At 59.6% G+C, this 22,626-nt stretch overlaps 2 protein-coding genes across 4 annotated transcripts; both read right to left on the reverse strand.

The window, feature by feature from the left end:
* Positions 1–1,273: 1,273 nt before the first annotated feature.
* CELA1 (chymotrypsin like elastase 1) lies at positions 1,274–3,580 on the reverse strand. 3 transcript variants are annotated; one of them, XM_041470544.1, is made up of 8 exons: positions 3,145–3,580; positions 2,965–3,047; positions 2,770–2,870; positions 2,394–2,519; positions 2,169–2,305; positions 1,742–1,887; positions 1,511–1,660; positions 1,274–1,392 (listed from the first exon to the last, which is right to left on the reverse strand). In XM_041470544.1, exons 1-8 carry the CDS (start codon positions 3,185–3,187, stop codon positions 1,375–1,377), a joined length of 804 nt encoding a protein of 267 aa, XP_041326478.1. In that variant the 5' UTR covers positions 3,188–3,580; the 3' UTR covers positions 1,274–1,374. The 3 variants fall into 3 exon arrangements, with proteins under 3 accessions (XP_041326478.1, XP_041326477.1, XP_041326476.1); XM_041470543.1 differs by having other exon boundaries at positions 2,770–3,047; XM_041470542.1 differs by having other exon boundaries at positions 2,770–3,580.
* Positions 3,581–4,808: 1,228 nt separating this feature from the next.
* Positions 4,809–12,289, reverse strand: GALNT6 (polypeptide N-acetylgalactosaminyltransferase 6). Its single transcript, XM_041470545.1, has 10 exons — positions 11,798–12,289; positions 10,844–11,016; positions 9,374–9,523; positions 9,056–9,290; positions 7,983–8,100; positions 7,682–7,882; positions 6,665–6,796; positions 5,416–5,517; positions 5,154–5,306; positions 4,809–5,012 (listed from the first exon to the last, which is right to left on the reverse strand). Exons 1-10 carry the CDS (start codon positions 12,283–12,285, stop codon positions 4,899–4,901), a joined length of 1,866 nt encoding a protein of 621 aa, XP_041326479.1. The 5' UTR covers positions 12,286–12,289; the 3' UTR covers positions 4,809–4,898.
* Positions 12,290–22,626: the final 10,337 nt, after the last annotated feature.

Here is a 22,626-nt window from a genome sequence, read left to right on the forward strand (position 1 = left end):
GAGGTGTCCAAGGAAGGACTGGATGTGGCTCCCAGGGCTCTGGGCTGGTGATAAGGTGGGGATTGGGTACAGTTTTGACTCGACGTCTGGGAGGGCTTTTCCCACCTCAGGGATCCTGGAATTCTGTTCTTGGTGTGTCAAGGAACGCAGCTGGTGCAACAGCTCATTTGTGGGTGAGGTGAAGATTGAGCTCTGGGTGGTACAAGAGGCCGTGAGCTGCTGACCCTTTGCTGACCTTTGGAGAGCAGCAGCACAGCCAGGTGGGAGGACACTGGAGAGACGGGAAGAGCCAAAGATTTGGGGAAAAGAGCAAAACTTGCACTCTTGGACTGTGAGGGGATAAACCCGAGGGTCCTAATGTCTGACATCCTCTCCTGGCACAGATTGAGACTCTTCCCTCCCCTCCTGTCCCTGTTCCTGGGAGCACAGCCCGACCCCCCTGGCTGACCCTCCTGTCAGGGAGTTGTGCAGAGCCAGAAGGGCCCCCCTGAGCCTCTTTTTCTCCAGGCTGAGCCCCTTTCCAGCTCCCTCAGCTGCTCCAGCCCCTTCCCCAGCTCTGCTCCCTTGTCTGAACATGCTCCAGGCCCCCGGTGTTTTTCTTGCTGGGAGGGGCAGAGCTGGGCCCAGCCCTCGGGGGCTTCAGCAGTGCCAGGCACAGCCACTGCTCCTGTGCCCCTCCAGTGCTGGGAGAGCCCTCCTGTGGTACGTGGGTGTTTTGTTCAGCAGGACACGACCCAGGGGTGAGAGGAACTCCCAGCGGCCGCTGGATGCAGCCGGCAGTGTCTGTTCGGGTGTAACCTGGGTGTTTGGGGCACGTCGGTGCTGGCGGAGTGTCCCCAGGCTGGGGGGCTGTGGCACAGCCCCAGGACGCAGCTGAGGGACGAGGAGGTGGCAGTGCCCGAATCTGACACCTCTCATGGCCAAGGAGGGAATTTGAGGAAGAGCAATGGAGCAAGTGCCAGGGAACATGGCGATGGGATGGCCCCAAATGCTCTGTGTGCCCCCGCATAGCCAAGGGGCGATTGCCTCGGGGGCCAGGAAGGGGATTTGCAGCTTTTCTCCCTTTTCCAGCATCCCACAGACGTTGGGGCTGCCCCGAGAGCTTGGAGGCAGCTGCTGCTCCCCAGGGCTCTTCCCTGAGGAGTGAGGAAGAGGAGGAGGCGGGGAAGGGCGGGTGAGGGAGCTGGGCGCGGGAGGAGGATGGCGGGCCGGAGGATGAAGGCTGAGCGGGCGCGGGTCAAGGCAGCACGGAGGCACAGAGACGGGAGGAGAGATTTTATTGAGGCCGGCTCGGGTGCGAGGAGCCCGGAGCGCGGCGGGGGGAGTGAGGGGACGGCCGTGGGCGAGGGGCAGCGAGCGCTGGTCCCGCCGGGCTCAGTTCTGGGCGATGACCTGGAAGGGAGAAAGGGTCGGGCTGAGCCGCGCGGGGCCGGGGCCGGCTCTCGGCTGGCCCGAGAGCGCCGGGGCTGAGCCCGGCCCGGCCCGGCGCGGCGCGGCGCGGCCGCCTTACGCTGTTGATCCAGGAGATGTAGGCGGAGACGCGGGTGAACACGGTGGGCTTGCGGGCGACGTTGCAGCCCTGGCTGGACACGAAGCTGGTGACGCCGTGCACCTGGTACTGCCCGTTGACGGCGCAGTGCAGGGGACCGCCGGAATCGCCCTGCGGAGCGAGGAGCGGCGTGAGCCGGGGCTGCGGGGCGCGGCGGGGGCGGCGGGGGCAGCGCGGGGGCCGCGGGCGGACCTGGCAGCCGGAGCGCACGCCGTCGCCGCCGGCGCACACCATGGTGTTCTTGACGGTGGAGCCCCAGTAGGACGCGCTGGAGCAGATCTGGTAGTCCACGACGGGCAGGTAGGCCTGGAGCAGGACGCTGGACAGCTGCCCGTTGCCTGCGCGGAGCCGCCGCCGGTCAGCGCCGCCGCGGAGCCGCCGCACGCCGCAAGGGCCCGGCCAAAGCAGAGCCCGCGGCCCCCGCCGAGCCCCTGCGGGCCCGCCCGGCCCCCCAAGGCTCGGCACGGCCCAGCCGGCGCTGGGCACCTGCGGGCCCCGAGCGGAGCCCCGAGCGGAGCACCGAGCGGAGCCCCGAGCGGAGCCTGCCGGGGCCGCCAAGGACTCGGAGCGCTGCCGCGGCTGCCGGGGGAATTTGGGGCGGGGGGAGCCCGTCACTCACTGCGGGTCAGGCCCCAGCCCGTGATGTAGCAGGCGTAGTTGTTGGGCAGGATGGTGCCCTCCTGGGGCAGCACGGCCAGCTGCACGGCGCTGTTCAGGGTGGCGGGGCTGCTCAGGCGGAACAGGGCGATGTCGTAGCTGCCGGCGGCAGGGAGAGGAGGTTACAAGGACCCTTCCCCGAAACGCCGACCGGGCTCCCCCCAGGTGCCCCTCCCGCGGGCGTTACCCCGCGGCCACGTTGTTGCTGTTCCAGTAGGGGTGCACGACGATCCTGCTGACGCTGAAGACCTGCTCGCTGCCCTCGTTCGTGTTGAGGTTGTGCTCGCCGGCCACCACACGGTAGTTCATGTTACTGCCGGCAAGGTGCAGAAGCGCTCCGTGAGCCCCGAGCCCCGCTCGTGCCGAGCGTGAGCTGCTCCGGGAGGCTCCGAGCGGACAGCGGACGCTGCCGGAGCAGCCCCGTGGAGGCCCTGCCTGAGGAGCCCAAAAGCGCTCCGAGGGCGGCCGCTCTGGCGCTTGGGGCAGCCAGGGTTTCTGCCTGGGAGGGTTTTTGGGGGAAAGGAGCTCTGTGGAGGGGAAGGAGGGCTCCCCGGCGCGCTCACTTGTTGACGCAGTGGGCGGCGGTCATCACCCAGTTCCTGTGGATGAGGGAGCCCCCGCAGGTGTGGTGCCAGCTGCCCCCGGAGTAATACTGCAGGGAGATCTGGGCAGGGGGCGAGACACGGGCCGGGGCTGAGCGCGGGCTGCCGGCGCGGGGAGAGCCCCGGCAGCGGCCGTGGGACCCCGGCAGGACCCACCTGGTAGGGCCAGGCGTGCGAGCGCGCCTCGGTGCCGCCGACCACCCGCTGCATGCCATCGAGATCCAGCTCGGAGCAGCGCCCTGGGGACAGAGGGACGGCGTGAGTCCCCCCGGGCGTGGAGTGGCTCGGGGGGGCTTTCGGGAGGTGCCGGGGCCGAAGGCTCCGGGCGGGACTCACCGCACAGGGCGAGCGCGGCGAGGAGCACGAGCTGCAGCATCATCGTGGAGCGGTGTCCGCGGTGGGAGCGAGCGGCGGCCCCGCGGGCGCTTTAACGGGGCCGCGGGAGGAGGCGCGGGAAGGGAAGCAGCTGCCGCGGCCCCGCCGAGCGGCCTTGGCCCCTCTGCCAAAGCACACAGGGCGCCCGGGCACGCCAGGGACAGCCCGAGCGCCCCTCGGCGCTGCACCCCAGGGAGACGCTGCCCTGCGCTGGCACCTCCTGTCCCCGTGCCCCGCAGCCGTGTCACCGCTGGCTCCTGCTCTCAGCCCCGGCAGGCCTTGGCTGCAGCTCTCCCCGGCCTCGGCTTGTGGGATGGCTCCCAGGGCTTGATCCGGCACCTGAGTGGAGCCACGTTGGCACCGGGACGGGGAAATCGAGGCACAAGCAGGGCTCGACCTTCAGCCCCTCCCCAAGCCCCCGGCACAGCCAGCGCTGGAGCAGGGCCGGGGCTCGGCCTCCCTGGGGCTGAGCTTGGGGCAGAATGGGGCAGCGATAGGCTTTGAAAGAAACCCTGGCGTTTTGGCCAAAACTCTCTCATTTTTTCCCCCCTTGAACTCCAAATGGAGGTTGTTCTGGGGGGACATTGGCCCCCGAGGCACAGGCACTGGCATTTGGGATCATGGAGGTCTTGGCGTCACCCAGGTCAAAAAAAGTGACGGAAATAAAAAGCACCTGCTGCAGTTCTGCCCTTATCTCCAAGGAAAACACGATATTTCATGGAACTCAATCTCCAGGTAATCCCATGTTTGTTCTATCAGCATCAAGGGACAGCGGCAACGGCTCCACCCCACATGGGGACACCCCAAGGCAAAGCTGATACCCCAGCTGTGGCACAAAGGGCTATAAACTCATTTTTGGGCTAAATAGGGAGTTTCTGGAACAAGAAGAGTAAAGGATATCCTGTGAGAGGAGTTTTGGAAGCACAGAATGGCTGGAGACAGGATTTGTGTAAAATAAATCATCTCTTTATTTGAGGTTGAGTGTCTAGGACAGGTTCTTCCCCCTCCTGCCATGTCCAGGGGGATTTTTCCCCACTATAAAAGATATGGCAACACAAGTGGCAGCTACAGAAGTTGGGATAGACAAAAAAATCTGGAACAGGGGAGATGTGGCACCCAGGATCCTGCTCAAGAAGAATTCTGTGGTGCCATCCTTGGAAAACTCCTCCTGCCCAGCACAAGGAGAATCGCACCCAGGAATCATCATCATTTAATAATAACAATAATGAAACCATGTATCTAATTTCCTCCCCCCTCCAAATCCAATTTGATTCCTAAGGCACAGGTCCCAACTTCTCCCATTGCCCGCCAGGGACCACCGCAAGCCCCGATCCCCCCTCGACAGGAGGAGCCCCACGATCACCATCCTCCTCCTCGCCGGGTTTTCCCGCCCAGATTCCCCATCTGGGGAGGCGCATCCGCGTTTTTAATGCCCGATACGAACTGAAGAGTCTCTGGCTGGAGCCGGGATGGGGAGGACGAGCAGCGGCTTCCGAGGAGCAGCGGCAGGAGCGTTCTCTCCACGACCGCTGCGTTTCGGGGTCCCTGGGGTGCCCCCGGCAGAGCCCGGTTCCAAAGGCACGGGATTCAGTTCAAGGCAACGACGAAATGCAGCATATTTAAGGCTTTCACTTAAATTAAAGCGAACAAGGAAGTTTTTTTTTGATCCTGGTTTCCTGAGCGTGGCCGGGGCCGGCCGGGGGCTCCGCTCCCTTTTAGGTGAAGGACCAGAGCTGGTGCGGGTCCGTGAGGTCGCAGGGAACGAGGGCCGGGTGCTTCCCCCGGGCAGTCAGACACATCCCCGAGGCCAAGTTCTTGATCAGCCGGGTCTGCCGAGAAACAACCGAGCGATCCATGAGCGGGGAGAGCGCGGGATGTTACCGAGGGGAAAGCACCGGAGGGGCAGCGCCGTGGCGGGCACGATGCCGCCGTGCCCAGGAGAGATTCCCGGGACGGAGAGGGCTCCTTACCTGCGCCAGGTCCCACTCCTCGCTGGCGGGCACCCGGCCGGGCTTCCCTCGGAACTGGCACTCGCCCAGCTCGGCCGTGCCCGCGTCCCCGCGCAGGCACAGCTCCTTGCCGATGTTGTGGCGCAGCTCCCGCTGGCTCGTGTACTCAAAGTACTGCGGGAAGAGCCAAGGGGGCCGTCACTGCCGCGCCCCGGGAGCTGACCCCCGGGGAAAACCGGGGTCGGTAGAGGGGGAAATGATGGGGGTGGTTTGGGGGGCCCACCTGGTTGCCCCCCAGCCCGTGGCAGGGGTACATGATGAGAGGTTTCCCACCGTGGTTGTTCTCCCCCACGTCCAGGCAGCTCTTGGTGCCCTCGTTTTTTATCTGTGGCGTGGGGGGAAGAGAGGAGTTGGGAGGGGAAAAGAGGTGGGGGTGGGAAAAGGAGAGGGGAGAAAAACGAGGGAAAGAAAGGAGAGGGAAAGAGGGGGGAAAAAGAGATGGGGGAAAAGGGCGGGGAAAGGCAACGGGAACTGGGGTGAGGAGTGGAGGAGAGGGGGAAAAGAGGAGGGAAAATGACGGGGTAGGGGAAAAAGGGGCAGGAGTGAGGAAAAAGGCTGGGAGAGTGGAGGAGAGAAGGGCTCAGAGGAGCCGGGGTAGGACCGGCTCGGGTTTGGCCATGCAGGGCTCTGGGTCATCGCTGTGCAAACAGCATCCCAGCACTCAGCGCCGGCTCCGGGTCCCGTGTCCTTTCCAGGACACGAGGAACGCCCGAGCCGTCGCCTCCGGCACACGGAGCAAAGGGAAAGGCACTCGGGCTGAGGTTTCAGGAAATAAAGGTGAATTAAAAGCTGGATGGGAGCCAGCACCCAGCACTCTGCTGTCACTGGGCTGGGTGCTGTCACATCGCCCTGGCTGAGCTGGGGCAGACTCAGGACCCAACACAGCTTGAGGGAAGGGGTTCAGGGGGATCCCATCCTCAGGGATGGAGCTAGAGCCCCTCATCCTGCCTGCCCTCAGTTCCTCGGGGATGCAGCCAGAGCTCCGTGTCCTGCTGTCCCCATCTCCCTCAGGGACGGAGCCAGCCCTCCACATCCTGCCTGTCCCCATTTCTCTGTGGATGGGTGCCTGAAGATGGGCTCCTGCCTCCCACCCGTCCCCAGATTCCCTCGGGATGGAGATGGAGCCCCCCATCCCATCCCCAGCTCAGTTTTTCCAGCCCTCCCTGTGCCAGGACGGTGTATAGGGCTCAAGGAAGTTTTCAGCTCTTCCCCCGAGTTTAACCCAAATCCACATCCCCACGGATTCCCCACCCTGGGGACTCGCCCCAAACCAGCTCTGCCGGATTCCAGCTCCGCCGGAGCCCAAACCGGCCCCGCCAGCCGGTGACAGCTGAGGTGACAGACACAGTGAGCGGTGACAGACACGGTGGCAGAGGTGGCAGCACCAGCTCCCCCTGCCCGGTTTGGTGCAAAGCCCCCAAACCCAGCCTCCGGGCACTGCCCCCGGCCGCTCCGGCCATCCCGGCACTCACTGCTCCGTAGAACACCGGGGTCAGGTCGGGCACGAACATCTCGGGGTAGACGTTCTGCAGGTACCAGGTGAAGTTCCTGCAGTGCAGCCGCTCCCGCAGCCTGCGCCGCTCTGTGATGTCACCAAACGTCTTCTATCGACGAAGTCATGGGCGAAAATTAAATTCACTTCAGAAAACAGTAGGGAAAATCCCAAAAAAACCCTTTCCAGGTTGGGGCTCAGAGCTGGGAGTCACCCCAGCTTTGTCATCATCCCTCGTGGTGACAAGCTGGGGGGTCACCTGGCGGGTACCCACAGGCTCCACCAAGAGCTTGGAGATACTTTGGTGAAGAATAAGAAGTTCTGGTGTTGAAAAAAGAAAAGCATATAAGAAGTTTTGGTGTGTGGCATTCACATTCTCTGAACAGAGAGACCTAATTCTCTCTCCCAGGTTTTTTCCTGGAGAAGCACAGAGAAAAGAAGAGAAAACAATTTTTATCTCTACTTGCCGCTCCTTTTGTTTTGCACGTGTGGAATATGCAAAAGGAGGATTGTTTACCTGAAGTGATTTGTCAGTTGGATTCTACTGAGGACTGCTTTGATTCCTTAGCCAAACACTCAAAGCTGTGTCCTGGCTGTCTCAGACAGTCACGAGATTTTCTTTAGTATGTATCTTTTGTACAGTATAGTATCTCTTTAATATATTATAGTATACTGTAATGTAATATAGTTTCAATAAAGCAATTGTTCAGCCTTCTGAATCAATAGAGTCAGATACCAATTACTCATTACATCGGGGGCTCCCTGCTTTATGATACTGGTGTTGAAAAAAAAATTATTAAAAAAAATAAAAGGACTTCATAAACCCCGATGTTTTCCTACTAGGAAACATTCTGGCCAGAGGGGGAGAGAAAAAAAAAAGCTTTTGGCTATTTCTGTCTGCCTGTCTGGTCTCCCTGCCCTTCCCACTGCTCAGGTGGATCTCCCAGCAGGACCAGCCCTCCCAGCAGGAGCAGCAGCCCCCCAGCGTGCCCAGTACCTCTCTGGCCATCTGAGCAGCTTGCTGGTTGCGGCGGTAGAAGATCTCCTTGTAGTCGTCCATCCAGACCTCGGCCAGGCGCACCTGGTTCCGGGAGATCACCTGCGTGCCCTTGGGGAAGGTGTGGGGGCTCTTGGAGCGGAACACGTGGCCCACGACGGAGCAGGGGATGATCTCCACCTGTCCCCCGCACTGCCACACCTGCGGGGAAGCCACACCTGAGGTGGGGGGGTCCAGCCCCCAGGCCCCCCAACAGGGAGCTCCCTGGAGGTGCCCTTGGAAGGTGACACCCTGTCCTTACCCTGAAGGACATTTCCACGTTCTCACCCCCCCAAATCTCCATCTGGTCGTCGTAGGAGCCGATGTGCTCAAAGTAGGACCTGGAGATGGCAAAGAGGCCACCTGCGAAGGTCGGGGACCTGCGGGGGTCAGAGGAGGGGTAAAACACAAATAAAAGAGGAGAAATCTGAGTTTTGGGACATCATAGCCCCAAAATGAGAGTCCCCCTCCATCCAGCTGTGGTGGCTTTGGTGGACAGGCTGGGCCTGGCTGCTGGGAGGGGACAGAGGTGACAGCGTGACGCAGAGGGGCCTCGCTGCCGGCTGGATTCAAAGTGAAAAGAGGATATTGTTACTAAAAACCTGTCGCCAAAAAGAGGAGGAGGTCAGAGCTCGGTGCCCCAATCCCTCCTCCCGCTTCCCTAATCTTTTCCATCTGAGGCTGGAACAGAACCTTGCTTTTATTCAGGAAAAATAATAAACCCCAAGGATTCGCTGAGCTGCTGGAGACGAGGCTCCGCCGGGAGCCAAGTGCCCGGCTGGAGGTGAAAGGGGCCTTTATTGGGACAGGAGCGTCGCCCAGGTGACCCGCGCACAAAGCCAGCCCCGCGGCCGGGGTGTCCGGTGTCTCCCAGTGGGGGCACCCGGCTTACCCTGGGGCACCAGAGAGAGGAGGGAAACCCACCCAGGCTCTGTCTGCATGTAAAACACAGGGTTAAGAAGGGGATTTTGGCACAGCCTGACCCACAGGTGACCTGTTCTGTGTGGGGGCACCTGGGCACCGAGGGTGAGAAGGCAGAGACAGCAATTAAATCCTTCATGGGCGGCTCTGCCGGAGCGAGAGGCGGCCGGAGGTGATTCCCAGGTCCGTTTTGGCCCCGGGTTCCTCAAGCCCCAAGGGAAGTTTTTCCTCCACCACCCCCCCAGCTCTGACCGTGCTCAGGCACGAACTCCCTGACATCTCCCCTGCCAAAATCCCAGGGGAGAACCCGCTGGGAAGGGGCAGCACCGCCCACCCGGAGGCACCAAGGAGAACATCAATTTGTTGGAAAAAAGAGCAAACCCAACTGGATAAAGAGCCCCGTGCTGGGCTTACTTGATGGGGAAGGTCTCATCCTTCCTGCGCTGCCTCTCCCGCGCGGGGATGACCTCCCAACCGAAAGTCAGGCTCCAGTCGAAGTTGCCCCGGCTGTGCTGCTTCCCGTTCTGGACGGGCTTGGAGAACTCGAAGGTGTTGAGGTCAATGGTGGCGATGTCGGGGCTCACGACGGCTGTGGGCTCCTCGGCGATGCGGGACAGGAGCGGCTCCAGCCATCCGTGGAAACACTCGCCTGGGACACAGGGCAGGGCTGGAGCGGGGACAGCGCCACTCGCAGCCCGGGGGCACACACGGGTGTCACGGGGGGACACTCACAGTGGGCGTCCAGGAAGGTCAGCACCTCCCCGCTGGCCACGCTGGCCCCCAGCAGCCGCGCCGTGATGAGCCCCTTGCGCTCCCGCTGCCGCACCACGCGCACGACCTGCAGCTGCTCCACGTAGCGATCCAGCTCCTCCTTCAGGTACTCTGCGGGTGGGAAGAGCATCCGGAGCCATCAGAGAGGCAGCTGCCAGTCCCTGCATCCCACCAGCCCATCCTGCTGCCCCCATCCCATTCCCATCCCATCCCATCCCCATCCCCTGCTGCTCGGACCCTGCATTTTGGTTTGGGTTCAGAGACGCCTGAGCCTTTGCCCCAAACCCAAGTGTATTTTTGGCTAAAGAAAATAAGTTTTATAAGGGTCTAAGCTCCCTCCTGTCTAATCCCTCTCTGGAGAGGGACTGGGGGTTGACAGGGTGAGGAGGTCACATCCCTGCGCTTGAAGTGTCACCAGGACCAAGCTGTTCCTGAGGGAAGGGGTCACCAGAGGAACCGGGATTTCTTGGCAGATGCAGCCAAGCCAGGAGCTGGAAATGGCCAGGTGGGAGCTGGGACCCCGAGAAAAGCGTCCTGGGAAGGGGACCCGTGTCCAACCCACGTTCAGCCACAGTGGGAGTCGAGCTCTGGGGCAGTGAAGCCCTGGGGCACTGCGAGGTTCCTGCTCCTCGGGAGCCCGTGGGTGGAAAGGGAGAATTTATCTGGGACGAGGGCAGAGTCTGCTCCTCCCAGTGCCCCGACACTGAACCCCGCGTTAATTGCTCTGGATGCTAATTAACGAGGATTACAGCTGGCTGAGGGTGGAGGTTTGTGGGGCGCCTGGTTTGTCCCCAGGGCAGGGTTAACAGCGGTGCTGGGGAAGGGAAAATCCCAGGAGTGCTCCGGGGTGGATGTGAAACGAGGAGCGGCTGCTGGGAGATCCCGGGATGCTGGGAGCATGAGGTGCTTCTCTGAGGGCTCAGAGCTGCTGCTTCCAGGCTTGGAAAGGGGCTTGGCAGGTCCTGCATCCTGCTGATCCCACCACAGCTTGTCCTACCTCCCTCTGCAATCCACATCCCACATGGCTCCAGCATCCCTCTGCCTCCTGCTTTCCACCAGGGCTCCTGCACCCCTCTGACCCCACATCCCACTGTGCTCCCTGCATCCCTCTGGTTCCACATCCCACAACTCCTGCACACCCCTCTGACCCCACATCCCATCACAAATCCTGCATCCTTCTGACCCAAATCCCACCATGCTCCCTGCATCCCTCTGGTTCCACATCCCACCATGATCCCTGCACCCCTCTGACCCACATTTCATCATGGTCCCTGCATCCCTCTGGCCTCACATCCCATCACCAATCCTGCATCCCTCCGACTCACATCCCACCGTGCTCCCTGCACCCCTGTGGCCCCACATCCTTCGGCCCCACATCCCACCATGCTCCTGCACCCCTCTGGCCCCTGTGTCCCCGTGTCCCCCACCCACCGTCCGTGCTGGCATCGTCCACCAGGATGACCTCGCGGAGCAGCCGGGCCGGGGACGAGTGCAGGACGCTGTAGACCGTGCGGAGCAGGGTGGACCAGGCCTCGTTGTGGAACACGATGACCACGCTGGTGGTGGGGAGGGGAGGGCACCGCTTGAACTTCTGATCGATGCACCTGGGGGACAGAATGGGGGGGGTGAAGGGGGAGGCATGACTGGAGTGACCTCCGATATCGCCCCCACCAAACCCCGCAGCTGCGGGGGAGCAGCTCCGGCCCCTCCGCACTCGTCCCTGCTTTGATTCCCATTGATTTTGGTTGAGTGAGTCCCATTCCCGGCCTCCGTGTCCCCCCTTTGTCACCGCTACACCTGCTAAGCACGGATAATCGCCTGCCAGCGCGGGGGGCTGGATTCCTCCATCCCTTTCAAGGCTTTTTCCATCCCGAATTCCCCCCATGTCTCCCCCATCCCACCCCTCCGCGCGGCCCCGCTTTAATCCGGCAGCCCCTGGCCGAGGGCAGGCGGGGAAATCTCTGGAGTTTCCTTGCTTCCCTCCCCCCCACCCCAGCGGGGTCCGAGGCTGTTCCACTCTGCTAAGAAAGGAAAAAGTCTGACCGCTGGAGCCGCTGGAATAAAGGAGGGAGAGGAGGGAAAGGCGAGGAGGTGCCGGAGCCACCAGCAGGTACAGGGAGACACAAAGAGCCTGTTGCCATTAAACCCGCCCCCAAGGGGCCAAAATTAGGGAGAAATAATAATAATAAATAAATAAATAAATAAATAAATAAATAAATTCTTCTTTTTTTTAGCTCTGTCTCCATGCAATCCTCTGCCAGTGCTGGGTGACATCCTGGCTCCAATCTGCTTTAATTTAGGAGAGTAAGGGGCCAGATTGAAGGGAGTAAGTGACCATTTTAAAGGCAGTAAGTGCCCCCAGGGCGTTTTGGGCCCGGCTCTCACTCGGGGGGGCGGCTGTCGGGGCCCAGCGCCCGCTGCAGGGAGATGCGATCGCTGGCGAAGGCGTTGAAGCAATGCTTCTCATAGCCCCGCTCCTTCTCCTTCGTCTCCTCGGGCGTCCAGCGATCCTTCTTGAAGGCTTTTCCGTCGGCCCCGGGGCTGGCGGGGTCCTGGGGGGGTCTCTCCATGAGCGGCCGCAGCTCGGCCGCGGTGTAGACGCCGGGCAGGCAGGAGCGGGCGCTGGGCAGCGGCTCCGGCGGCGGCTCCGGGGCCCCGATCTGCAGCCGCGGCATCGAGTCCCGCAGGTCCCGCACGGCGCCCAGCATCAGGTCCAGCACCTGGTCCTTGCCCTGCACGATGTTCCGCAGCCACGGCTCCTCGCCCGGCTCCTTGCTCCCCACGTCTTTCTGGAGGATGAAGAGGAAGAGGACGAAGACGGCGCCCGCCAAGGCCACCTTCAAGGTGCTGTAGCGGCGGCGGAACAGCCTCATTTTGGGTTTTTTGGGGCGTTTCTGGAGGGTTCTCCGGGCTGGGCTGGGAGGTTCAGGGATGTGAGGGCTCGGGGTGCATCACGGTGTCCTGCTTTGCTCCAGTGACCTGGGGAAGGAGAAACACCTGCAGTGAATTCCCGGCTGGATGCACCCCGGGGGAATCCCCTTGGTGTGAAAACAGAAATACTGCACTGAAGATATATTGTATTTAAAATAGATTATATTGTACCTAAAACAGAATATATAAATATGATCAGCTCATGGAATAGTTTTGTTAAGGACCTTAAAGATCATCCAGTCCAACCCCCTGCCACGGGCAGGGAACCTCCCACTAGGCCAGGTTAATAACAAATAACATAATAATATAATAGCAAAATAATACATTAATATATCGACATATTAAAGTAATATTAGTAACATATTAACATATCAATATTGCAGTACAATGAGAGTAATATATTAATATGACAATATAATATTAACAAAATATTAATATAAAGTTTGGCACAAGCGACACCTTAAAATTCATTGCCCCCCAGCCCTTCCAGCTCCTAAATCCATCCCGAAATTAAAACACCAGGAAAATTCCAGGTTAAAAAGTTCCAGAGGATGTGCTACCCCCGACCCCCCCATCCCTCACCACACACTAGACCCCCCAAAAAGTTTCTTCTGGGACTGATCCTGAGGCTGCAGCCTCCCCCCCCCCGCCACCGCACGCCGAAGCTAAAATAGAGCCCAAGATCTGCCAAAATATTTTTGACGGCTGGAAAAAGCCTTTTCCTGGACATTTTCCTGCCTGCGAAAGAAAACTCGAGCAGACCATGCAGCGCTCCGGGTTCGGCAGAGTTGGAGCAGCAGGTTCGGTGTCCGGTGCCGTGTCCGGCGCCACGGCCACCGGGAGCACGGCGCCAGCTCCCGAATTTGCCCCGGGATCCGCCGGAGTCTCTGAGCTTTCCACCACCCCCAAACTTCCCGCGGCTCCTCTTTGTGAGCCGCGGCCGCCGGAGCATGGACGAGCCCGGCGGGATCCATTCACCGCCATCTCCTCCTCCTCCTCCACTTCGGGGTCCCCCCCCCCTTCCCTTGATTCCTTTTTCCCCTTTTCTTTTCATTCTCTTGGGAAAGGGGCGGGGAAGGGCACCTGCCACAACTTCAAGGGCGAGGAAGTTTGGGCTGGGGAGGAGGAGGAGGGTCCCGGGGTCCCCGCTTTGAGCGCCGCGGGATCAAAGCTGGACCACGCTTCACTGCCAAGAGCGCCCGGCCTCATCCAGCAGAAAAGCAGGATAGGGGAAAAAAGCATCAATCCCCCGGGGATTGCCATTCCCTAGGAATTTCTGCCCGAAGCTGAGCCAAGGTGCCCCCGCTCCGCTCGTGCCCCCGACCCGAGGTTTTCATTGCACGGTGCTGCCGTACAACAAGGGGGAGGGAAAATAAACGGATTTTGGTGAAAAAAACGCCATTTCCATCAACCCCACCACTCCCTGAGCTTCCTTCCTGCTACGTTGCTAATGAAGCTCGTTAGGTGTCGGTACTAATTAACCCCAGAGGGACACTCCGGTGTGCAGGGAGGGCACAGGTTGTGCACAAGAGCTGCCGCTCCCAGGGGGCCTCAATCCCTTCCCAAAAAGGGGCCAAAAAGCCAAATACAAATAAAAAATTCCCCTCCAGAAGACTGGGGTGGATTTGGCATAGAGCTCCAGCGTGAGCTCCTGGTGCACCTGTGCTCTCTGCTACCTGCCCTGCGAACTTCCAGGTGGATTCTGCTCCATCCCATCCAGCCCATCCCGAAAATCCCGTGTTTCTACGGGGCTGGCCCTGCGCCCTGAAAAACATCAGCATGACCTAAGGGAACATACTGGGGTCGGAAAAGAGGGAAAAGGGGGTTCGGTGGGAATTCCAGGAGCATCCCTCGTGATGTGGGAGGGAGGGATGGTGGGAAAAGGCAGAAACAGAGATACATTCGTGGAGGAAAAAAAGGAAAATAAATAAAATACAAGTGAATTGACACTGCCGCAGGTGAGGTGGCCACCGGCTCCACGTGGCAGCGAGCCACGATGACACCGGGAGGGGCAGGGACTGGGAAGTGGGGCACAGCGGGAGTGCTCCCGGCGGGATTCAGTTCCAGTGTGAGGAACTGGATGTGCTGGGGAGGGCGAGGGCTGGGAGCCCACAGGAGTCAGGATCCTGTCGGGCTCCCCTGGTCCAGGTGGGGCGAGCCCAGGGGGTCCTGGAGCCGCTCCCGGGGTGTGGGATGGCAGCGCCCGGAGATGGGGGCTGTGTGAGGGTCTCTGCCCCGCCCCGTGGGGGTGATGGGGGCCGGGTCCTCCCAGTGCCGTGCCCAGAACGGCCACAGCCCCGGGAGCCGCTGGGCTGCTCAGGGGGCTCTGTCCGGACCCCCCGCCCCGGGGGGGCTCCATCCCAGGACCACCTGAATCCCCTTGCACGGAGGGGTCTCTGCACAGGGACCCCCGAGCACCCAACGCCCCCTCACCAGGACCACCCTGCTCCCCCTTCCCCCGGGCCGAGGGATCCTCACCGGGAGCCTCCCGTCTCTCTTACCGTGGTGGGGGGCTCCGCACCGGGACCACCGGGATCCCTGGACCCCTCCCTCGAGGCAAAGACTTCACGCCAGGACCCCAGACCCCCTTACCGCAGAGAGGGGCACCGCACCACGACCCCCGGGACCACCGGACCTCCTTTCCCTGGGGCGAGGGCTGCCCACCGGTGACCCCGGGACCCTCTTCCCCGGCAAGAGCGCGGCACTGGGACCCCCAGACCCCCTTAGAGCAGAGAGGGGCTCAGCAGCGGGACCCCCGTCCCCTCCCCTCTCACCGGCTCCACAGCGGCTGCGGGGCCGCAGGTGCGTCCGGGTCGGGCGGGGCCACCTGCGCTACCTGTGCCCGCCTCCGGGGCAGGTGCACGGGCGGGGCTCCCGCGGTCCTAAAGCCGCCCCGACGGGGGAAAACACCGGGTCCTAAAGCCGCCCCGACGGGGGAAAACGTCGGGTCCTAAAGCCGCCCCGACGGGGGAAAACGCCGGGTCCTAAAGCCGCCCCGACGGGGAAAAACGCCGGGTCCTGGAGGTGCCCACCCATCCCGGGAATTGCGCCCGATCCTGGAGCCACTGGCCGGCCCAGTGCCTGAAATGGGGGTGCTGTGCTGGGACCAGTAAGGGACTGACACTGGGGACACTGGGAGCTGTAAGGGACTGACACTGGGGACACTGGGACCCGCAGGGTAGGACCCCAAGTGTACTGGGACCAGTAAAAGACTGGCACTGGGGACACTGGGACCAGTAAGGGACCGGCACTGGGCACACTGGGAGCTGCAGGGTAGGACCCCAAGTGTACTGGGACCAGTAAAGGACTGGCACTGGAGACACTGGGAGCTGTAAGGGACTGACACTGGGGACACTGGGAGCTGCAGGGTAGGACCCCAAGTGTACTGGGACCAATAAATGACTGGCACTGGGCACACTGGGACCCGCAGGGTAGGACCCCACGTGTACTGGGACCAGTAAGGGACCGGCACTGGGCACACTGGGGGTCGCAGGGGTTTATGGACGTGCCAAAGTCATGGCTCTAGGTGTGCTGGGACCAGTAAGCGCCTGGCACTGGGCGCGCTGGGAGAAGCAGGATGGCCACGGGAAAAGCCCCAGGGGGACGGGCCCGGGCGGGCTCCAACATCCAGCCAAGGATTTTCCTTTGGCTCCTGTGCTGCGCGGAGGATTTGGGAGATTTGAGCTGGAGCAGAGCGAGGATTAATCGGGATTATTGGGATATTAGCTGGAATATTAACTGGTTTACAGGGCATGAGGTCTCCGGGGCACAAACACCCCTCAGCCCCAGATTAAAGGGCTAACGAGCTGGAATAAGTTATGAGGGGAAACTGAGGCACCGACTGGAGCCAACCCTCGGTCCCCACGAGCCCTTCGGGGCCTCCATCGCCCTCCCCGGGGCTTTTCCGAGTTCTCTTCGAAGCCATCGCTCTCTCCCCTTTCGTTTCCTGCTTCGGAGGTTTCGCTCTTCGCTCAAAACCCGAAAGGGAAATTCCCACCCCCAAATTTGCTGCTGCTCGACTTTCAGGACCCGCCGCTCTCAGCTCGGCGTCACCGCGGCCACCGGGCAGGGCCAGGACGGTTCCCTCCACGGTAAGTCACTTTTGGGGGAAAGAGAAGGGTTTTGGGGTCCACGCCGGGCTGGGCCGTGGGGATGGGATTTTGGGTGCCCCGTCTCCCCCACCCCGCCGGGCTCTGCCCGTCGGCGCCGCTCTGCCAACCCCGCAAACGGGAGTTCTGTGCTCCCAAATTGCTGCTTTTAATTGCAGTTTGGGAGAGGAGAAGTTTTTTTGGGACATAAAAATCTCCTGCAGGTTTGTCCCGGTGGCACCAGTCTGGGGGAAATGAGGAGTCGAGACCCGAGGAACCCTGGCAGGGCTGGGATGAAATCCACAACAAAATCTTCCCAGGCTTGTTAGGGAGTGGCGGCTCGGTGTCACACTCCAATTAATAATTAATTGGCGTCTTTATAGACAACTCTTAGGCAAAACAAAACTTGAATTAGAGGTGGAGTTGGCTGCCTTGTGGGGGGGGGGGGGGGAAAAATGTTTACTTTGAAGGTTTTCAGGAGCAGAAGAAGCCAAAGAGCCAAAATTGGGGTGAGGGTCCCCCTCGGTGCGGGGCGAGCACCGCGATTCCCTGCGCTGGGAGCAAACCTTACCATCTCCTCTGAGGTTTTCCTCGCTCCAAGTGCATTTCCTTCGGGATTTCTGCCCTTCAACCCTCCCGGGGAATCCACAGCGCCGGAGGCGGCTCCATCCAACCCTCCAGCCAAACCCCTAATTTGAGCCAGAGCTTAAATTTAACGCCGAGCTGAAACTCGCGGCGCTGAGCGGCAGCAAACCTGGAGGAGCTGACAGGAAACCAGGCTGATTTGCATATTCATGTTTTCAAATCCCCTTTGCAGATTTGTGCCCAGCTTTGGGTTTATTTATTATATTTTCTCCCGGTAATAATTGGTGCAAGATGGGAAAACTGGGAAGTTTAATCCGTAATACAGCTGTTAAAGAGGGGACAAATGTGGGGAACGCGATTTTCCTCCATAATGCCAACATTTGGTTAATTGATGCTGGGTGGTGCTTCCGGGGGTATTTTTGGGAGGAGAAGGGGCTGAGCAGCTCAAAAAAGGGAATTGTGTCCCCACCCCTGGACATCATTCCTTGGATGGGTTTGTTTTTAGGAGTTTTTGCTCTCATGCCCCAAAAATCGATCCTTTGGTACTGACTTGGAAATACAGCTTTTTCCAGGCAGATTTTTTTTTTTTTACTAAACGGGAATTTTGTGTTGTTTGGAGCTCGTGGAAGATGTGGGGGAGAGGTGGAAAAGCCCAGCTTGGCTCCTCTTAGGAAGAACCTCTTCCTTTTTCTTTCTTTTTTTTTTTTTTTTCTTCCTAAATTATGACAGAACTGGGAATGCTTCTCCCTGTGCAGTCCCACACACCTGCAGCACCTGACCCTCCCCATCCCACCAGCTCGGGATGACCCCGGCAGCTCCTCCTGCCCTTGGATAACACCAGTTACCAGCGGATGATTATTAATGTGATTATTATTGCTGTTACCAGGTGCTCGCTCCCTCTCCTCCCCCCTGCCCCGGTGTGATGGAGATGGAGGAGGTGTTCCTGCAGCTCTGGGCGGAGGTGGCCAGGCTGCAGGAGCTGTGCTCGGAGCAGGGGAGGCTCCTCCAGAGGCTGAGGGCCAGGAAGGGACCAGTCCTGGGTGAGTGGGACCTGCAGAGTCCCCGGACTGCACATTTGGGTCACCCCCATCTTGTCCTGGCAGGGTCAGGGTCATTCCCACCTTGGTCCTGGCAGGGTCACTCCCACCTTGGTCCTGGCAGGATCATTCCCACCCTGGTCCTGGCAGGGTCATTCCCACCCTGGTCCTGGCAGGGTCGTTCCCACCTTGGTCCCGGTGCCCTCAGCAGTTCCTCTGGTGGGATGAAAGGGCTTGGAGCAGGAAGGTGCCCTGAGCCCATCGTGGCTTTGGGTGCTGCTGCTCAGGGATGCTCCTGGTCCTGGGAGCATCACCTGGAGGGGGTGAGAGCAGGACTGGGGAGGATCTACAGCCCAGAAAACACCCAGGAACCCTCTGGTTTTCCAAGGATTCCCCCTCTCCTCTCTCCCAAACACTCACAGCACCCCCACGGGGTCTGGCACCATTTCCCCAACCCTAAAATGGGAATTTTGTGGCCAGGAGGGAACAGTTTGGACAAAGCTGTGCTGGGAAACTGCAGCCTCCCTGCCTTGGGGCTCCCTCCTCTCCACCCATGTCCTTCCAGGACTTAAACCAAAGCCCTTCCTGGGAATAACCTGGAGTTTGGGGACACGGGTACGTCCTGGTCTCCTGAAGGAGATGATGGTTCCCCATCCCCCACCCTCCCTGGCTGTCCTCAGTGTCCTTCCTCTGGTGGCCCAGGCTCCAGAGGGGACAGGTGAGCTCTGCCAGCCCAAGGGCTCCCCAAGCCCAACGGGAAACAGAGCAATGGAAAGAGAAAAAAAACCCCCTTTGAATTCCCGGGAATGACCCCTGTGCCTCCCTCTCTCCCAAAGACATCCCGGTGTCGCTGCCTGTCCAGTGCACGGAGGACGTGGGGACAGGGGACGGACAAAGGCCACCTGAGAGCCGCCAAAACCACCCAGGAGCTCTGACACCCTCCACATCCCACCTGGAGGGCTCTGCTTGTCCCATGGGACAGCCCCGGGCCACCAGCAGGCTGTCCCTGAGCCCTGGGCATGGCGCCGGGGCCGCAGGAGCCGCAGGGGCTGCAGGGGCTGCAGGAGCCGCAGGGGCTGCAGGAGCTGCAGGGGCCGCAGGAGCCGCAGGGGCTGCAGGGGCTGCAGGAGCCGCAGGAGCCGCAGGAGCCGCAGGGGCTGCAGGAGCCGCAGGGGCTGCAGGAGCTGCAGGAGCAGCAGCTCTGGGCAGCAGCGAGGGGCAGGAGGGAGAAGTGCCCACCCGGAGGAGAACCTGGATCCTCCCCGTGCCCTGGGAAGGAGGGAGAGCTCCCTGCAGCCCTCGGGAGCTGGAGACCCTCAATCCAGGGGCTGGGGAATCCTTCCCAAATCTTCTGGATCTCTATGAAGCCCCGGACGCGCTGGAGAGGGAAGAGGCTCCCGGGGATGTGGCTCTGGTGGAGATCCGAGGGCCCCTGAAGGTAACGGGGGAGGCTGGGGAGAATTCAGTCCATGGCATCAGGGACACTTCAGCCTCCTCTCCATCAGCCCTGGACATCTGGGAAGTGTGCCAGAGTGGTTATTTCCTTTAAAAGGATTATTTCCTTTAAAAGTCTCTGGGCACCCAATTTTCTGGTTCCTAGGGGAAAGCCCCTGAGGTCCGGCTGTCCAGCCAGGACATCCCTGCCCTGATCCTCACGGAGGCTTTGAGGATCCCTTGGAGGAGTCAGCTGGGGAAAAGTTCTCTCAACCTCCTTTGAATCTTCCAATTAAACTGCTCTAAAGTAGTTCCTTTATTCTCTCTGATCCCCACACCCCAAAACACATTTCCAAATCATTCCAAATGATTCCTCTCATTCTGGAAGGATTTCTACAGACCTCCCTGAGCTCTGGCCCCTCAGGCCTCCTGCTGAACCTTCATCCCAGTCCTGGCCTTCCCACCCAGGGTCCCTGGGATGCCAAACCCATTTTCTTTCATTTCTTTTCCTAAATGAAACCCTTAACAATACCTTAATGGCTTCAGGGGCTGGGTATTCCTGGAGATAACTCTGATGTTGGGCTGTACTTGGGAGGGAGTTTTTGAAGGAGAAGGGGGAAGTGGGGCTGTGTCTTTTTGGGGCCCCATCAGCGCTCAGATGACAATGGCACAGGGACAGGTGACAAATGTGCACCAGTTTGCTGCTCAAAGCCAGTTTTCCTCCTGGTTTGGCCCGTGGGAAGCGCTGGGGGAGGCTCGGGAGCCACACGGACATGGGATTGCCCAGTGGGATTCAGGGAGGACGGAGTGAGGGGCAGCTCGAGCCCCCCTAGGCTCCAGCCCAGCCCTTTTTGGGGGCCGGCCCAGGGCACTCCTGCGGGTTTCTCTGTCCCCAAATCCCCTTTTCCTCGCAGAGCTGCTGGACTCCGGGCTGGGTGCTGGAGGAGGGCAGCGGCCCCAGCGGCGAGGCTGCCCCGGGCTGTGAGCTGTGCCGGGAGATTCCCCCCGCGGGGGCAGCGGGACCCGCGGAGTGCCTGAGCCACCTGCTGCTGCACCTGGAGTAGGATATCCGGGCCACCTGCTGCTCCACCTGGAGCAGGACTCCTCCTCCCGGTGGGAAAGCCGTGGATTCGCACCCTGACCCACGGGACAGACTCTGAACGTTTCCCATTTCCGTGGACAAACTCTGGCATTTCCCATTTCTACAGGACAGACTCAGGGCATTTCCATGGAACAGACTCTGGCATTTCCAGGGACAGACTCTGGATTTCCCATTTCCGTGGACAGACTCTGGACATTTCCGATTTCCATGGACAAACTCTGGCATTTCCCCTTTCCATGGACAGACTCTGAGAATTTCCATGGACAAACTCTAGCATTTCCATGGACAAATTCTGGCATTTCCCGTTTCCACGGGCCAGTCTCTGGCGTTTCCCCTTTCCATGGACAGACTCTGGACATTTCCAGGGACAGACTCTGGGCATTTCCGTGGACAAACTCTGGCATTTCCCATTTCCAGGGGCAGATTCTGGGCATTTCCATGGGACAGACTCTGGATATTTCCCATTTCCATGGACAAACTCTGGCATTTCCCATTTCCGTGGACAGACTCTGGACATTTCCGTGGACAGACTCTGACATTTCCCATTTCCATGGAAAGACTCTGGGCATTTCCAGGGACAGACTCTGGGCATTTCCCATTTCCATGGACAGACTCTGGCATTTCCCATTTCCATGGACAGACTCTGGGCATTTCCACAGGACAGACTCTGGATATTTCCCATTTCCATGGACAGACTCTGGGCATTTCCCATTTCCATGGACAGACTCTGGCATTTCCCATTTCCATGGACAGACTCTGGGCATTTCCACAGGACCGACTCTGATATTTCCCATTTCCATGGGACATTTCTGAGTTGGACTCGATGGCCTCAGGGGGCTCCTCCAGCCCTGGGGCTTTGGGCTGATGAGGATTCTGGCATCCTGCTGCTGGTTTGGACTGGGAGCAGGTTCCACATTCCCTGTCCTTCTCCATGTGGTCCCAGCTTTGGATCACCCCTGTGGGTTATTGTTCCCTGTGGATATCAAAGCCAATCTCATCCCAGGGTTTGACCATGTGAGGGGGAGCTGCAACTCCTGGGAAAAGGGAATTCCTCAAAATTTGCCTTTGACTGAGTGAAAATGAATCTTCCATAAACAGTTAGGGATGTTTGGGAAGGCACATTGACTTTCTCTGGGAGTTTGAAAGGCTGGGTGGGAGAGTCTCAAGGTTTTTGGGGTCACTAAGAATTATTTTAATTCATTAACAGGAATTTGAGTGTTTTATAGCATTTCCACCAGTGGAATCCAATGTGTTTCCCAAAGTGGGGAAACTGAGGCACAAAGCATCAGCTCCAAATCCCTCTTTTCTTTTGGAAAAATCTCATCTCAGGCTTTTCTATTTTGCAAGTTTCTCCCAAAGTGAATTTGGCATCTCCTGTTTGAGGAAACTTGTGTTGAAATGAAGAGCCAGGTTCTCCTCTGATTCCGGGGATGAGGAAGAACTGGGATCTCCAGCTCCACCATCTCCTCTTTGGCAGCACAGAAAAGCCAGGAGGGAAGTTTCTCCCCCAAAACAGAGCCACATTAATGGATTTACTCGTGACAAACTTCTGTGAGTCCCCAGGGTCCCTGGAACTATTTCCCAAGACAAATCCCACAACTTTTTTCTTTGCATCAGCAGCTTTGACCTTGGATTCTCCATCCACGTGGATGTTGGAGCTGCTTCCAGCCCTGGGTAGAACCAGGGCCTTTATTTCACTGAAAATTGGTTTTCTCAGGGTTTTTTTGGGGTTTCTTGGGATTTTCTCAGAGTTTTCTCAAGGTTTCCTGGGGATTTTCTCCAGGAATTCTCCACACCACAATCAACTTTCCCACCACCATCTCCTGCTCCAAGTTTTGTCCTGTGGCTCCTCACATTAATTGGGATTATTTGATGATTATTTGAGGGTTTTATGCTCTTCTTAGGGGAGAAACCCTAATTTCCCAGGTAAACCCCTGGAAGCTGCAGCCCCAAAGCTGGAGCAAGGACCCCATCAATTTATTACCAAGGATTAGAGCTGGCCAGGAGGGAGGGATCCACCCGGGCTCTCCTCGCCCA

The sequence above is a fragment of the Pyrgilauda ruficollis genome, unplaced genomic scaffold (assembly GCF_017590135.1).
Source record: "Pyrgilauda ruficollis isolate IOZ18807 unplaced genomic scaffold, ASM1759013v1 scaffold248, whole genome shotgun sequence".
Classification (NCBI taxonomy): Eukaryota; Metazoa; Chordata; class Aves; order Passeriformes; family Passeridae; genus Pyrgilauda; species Pyrgilauda ruficollis.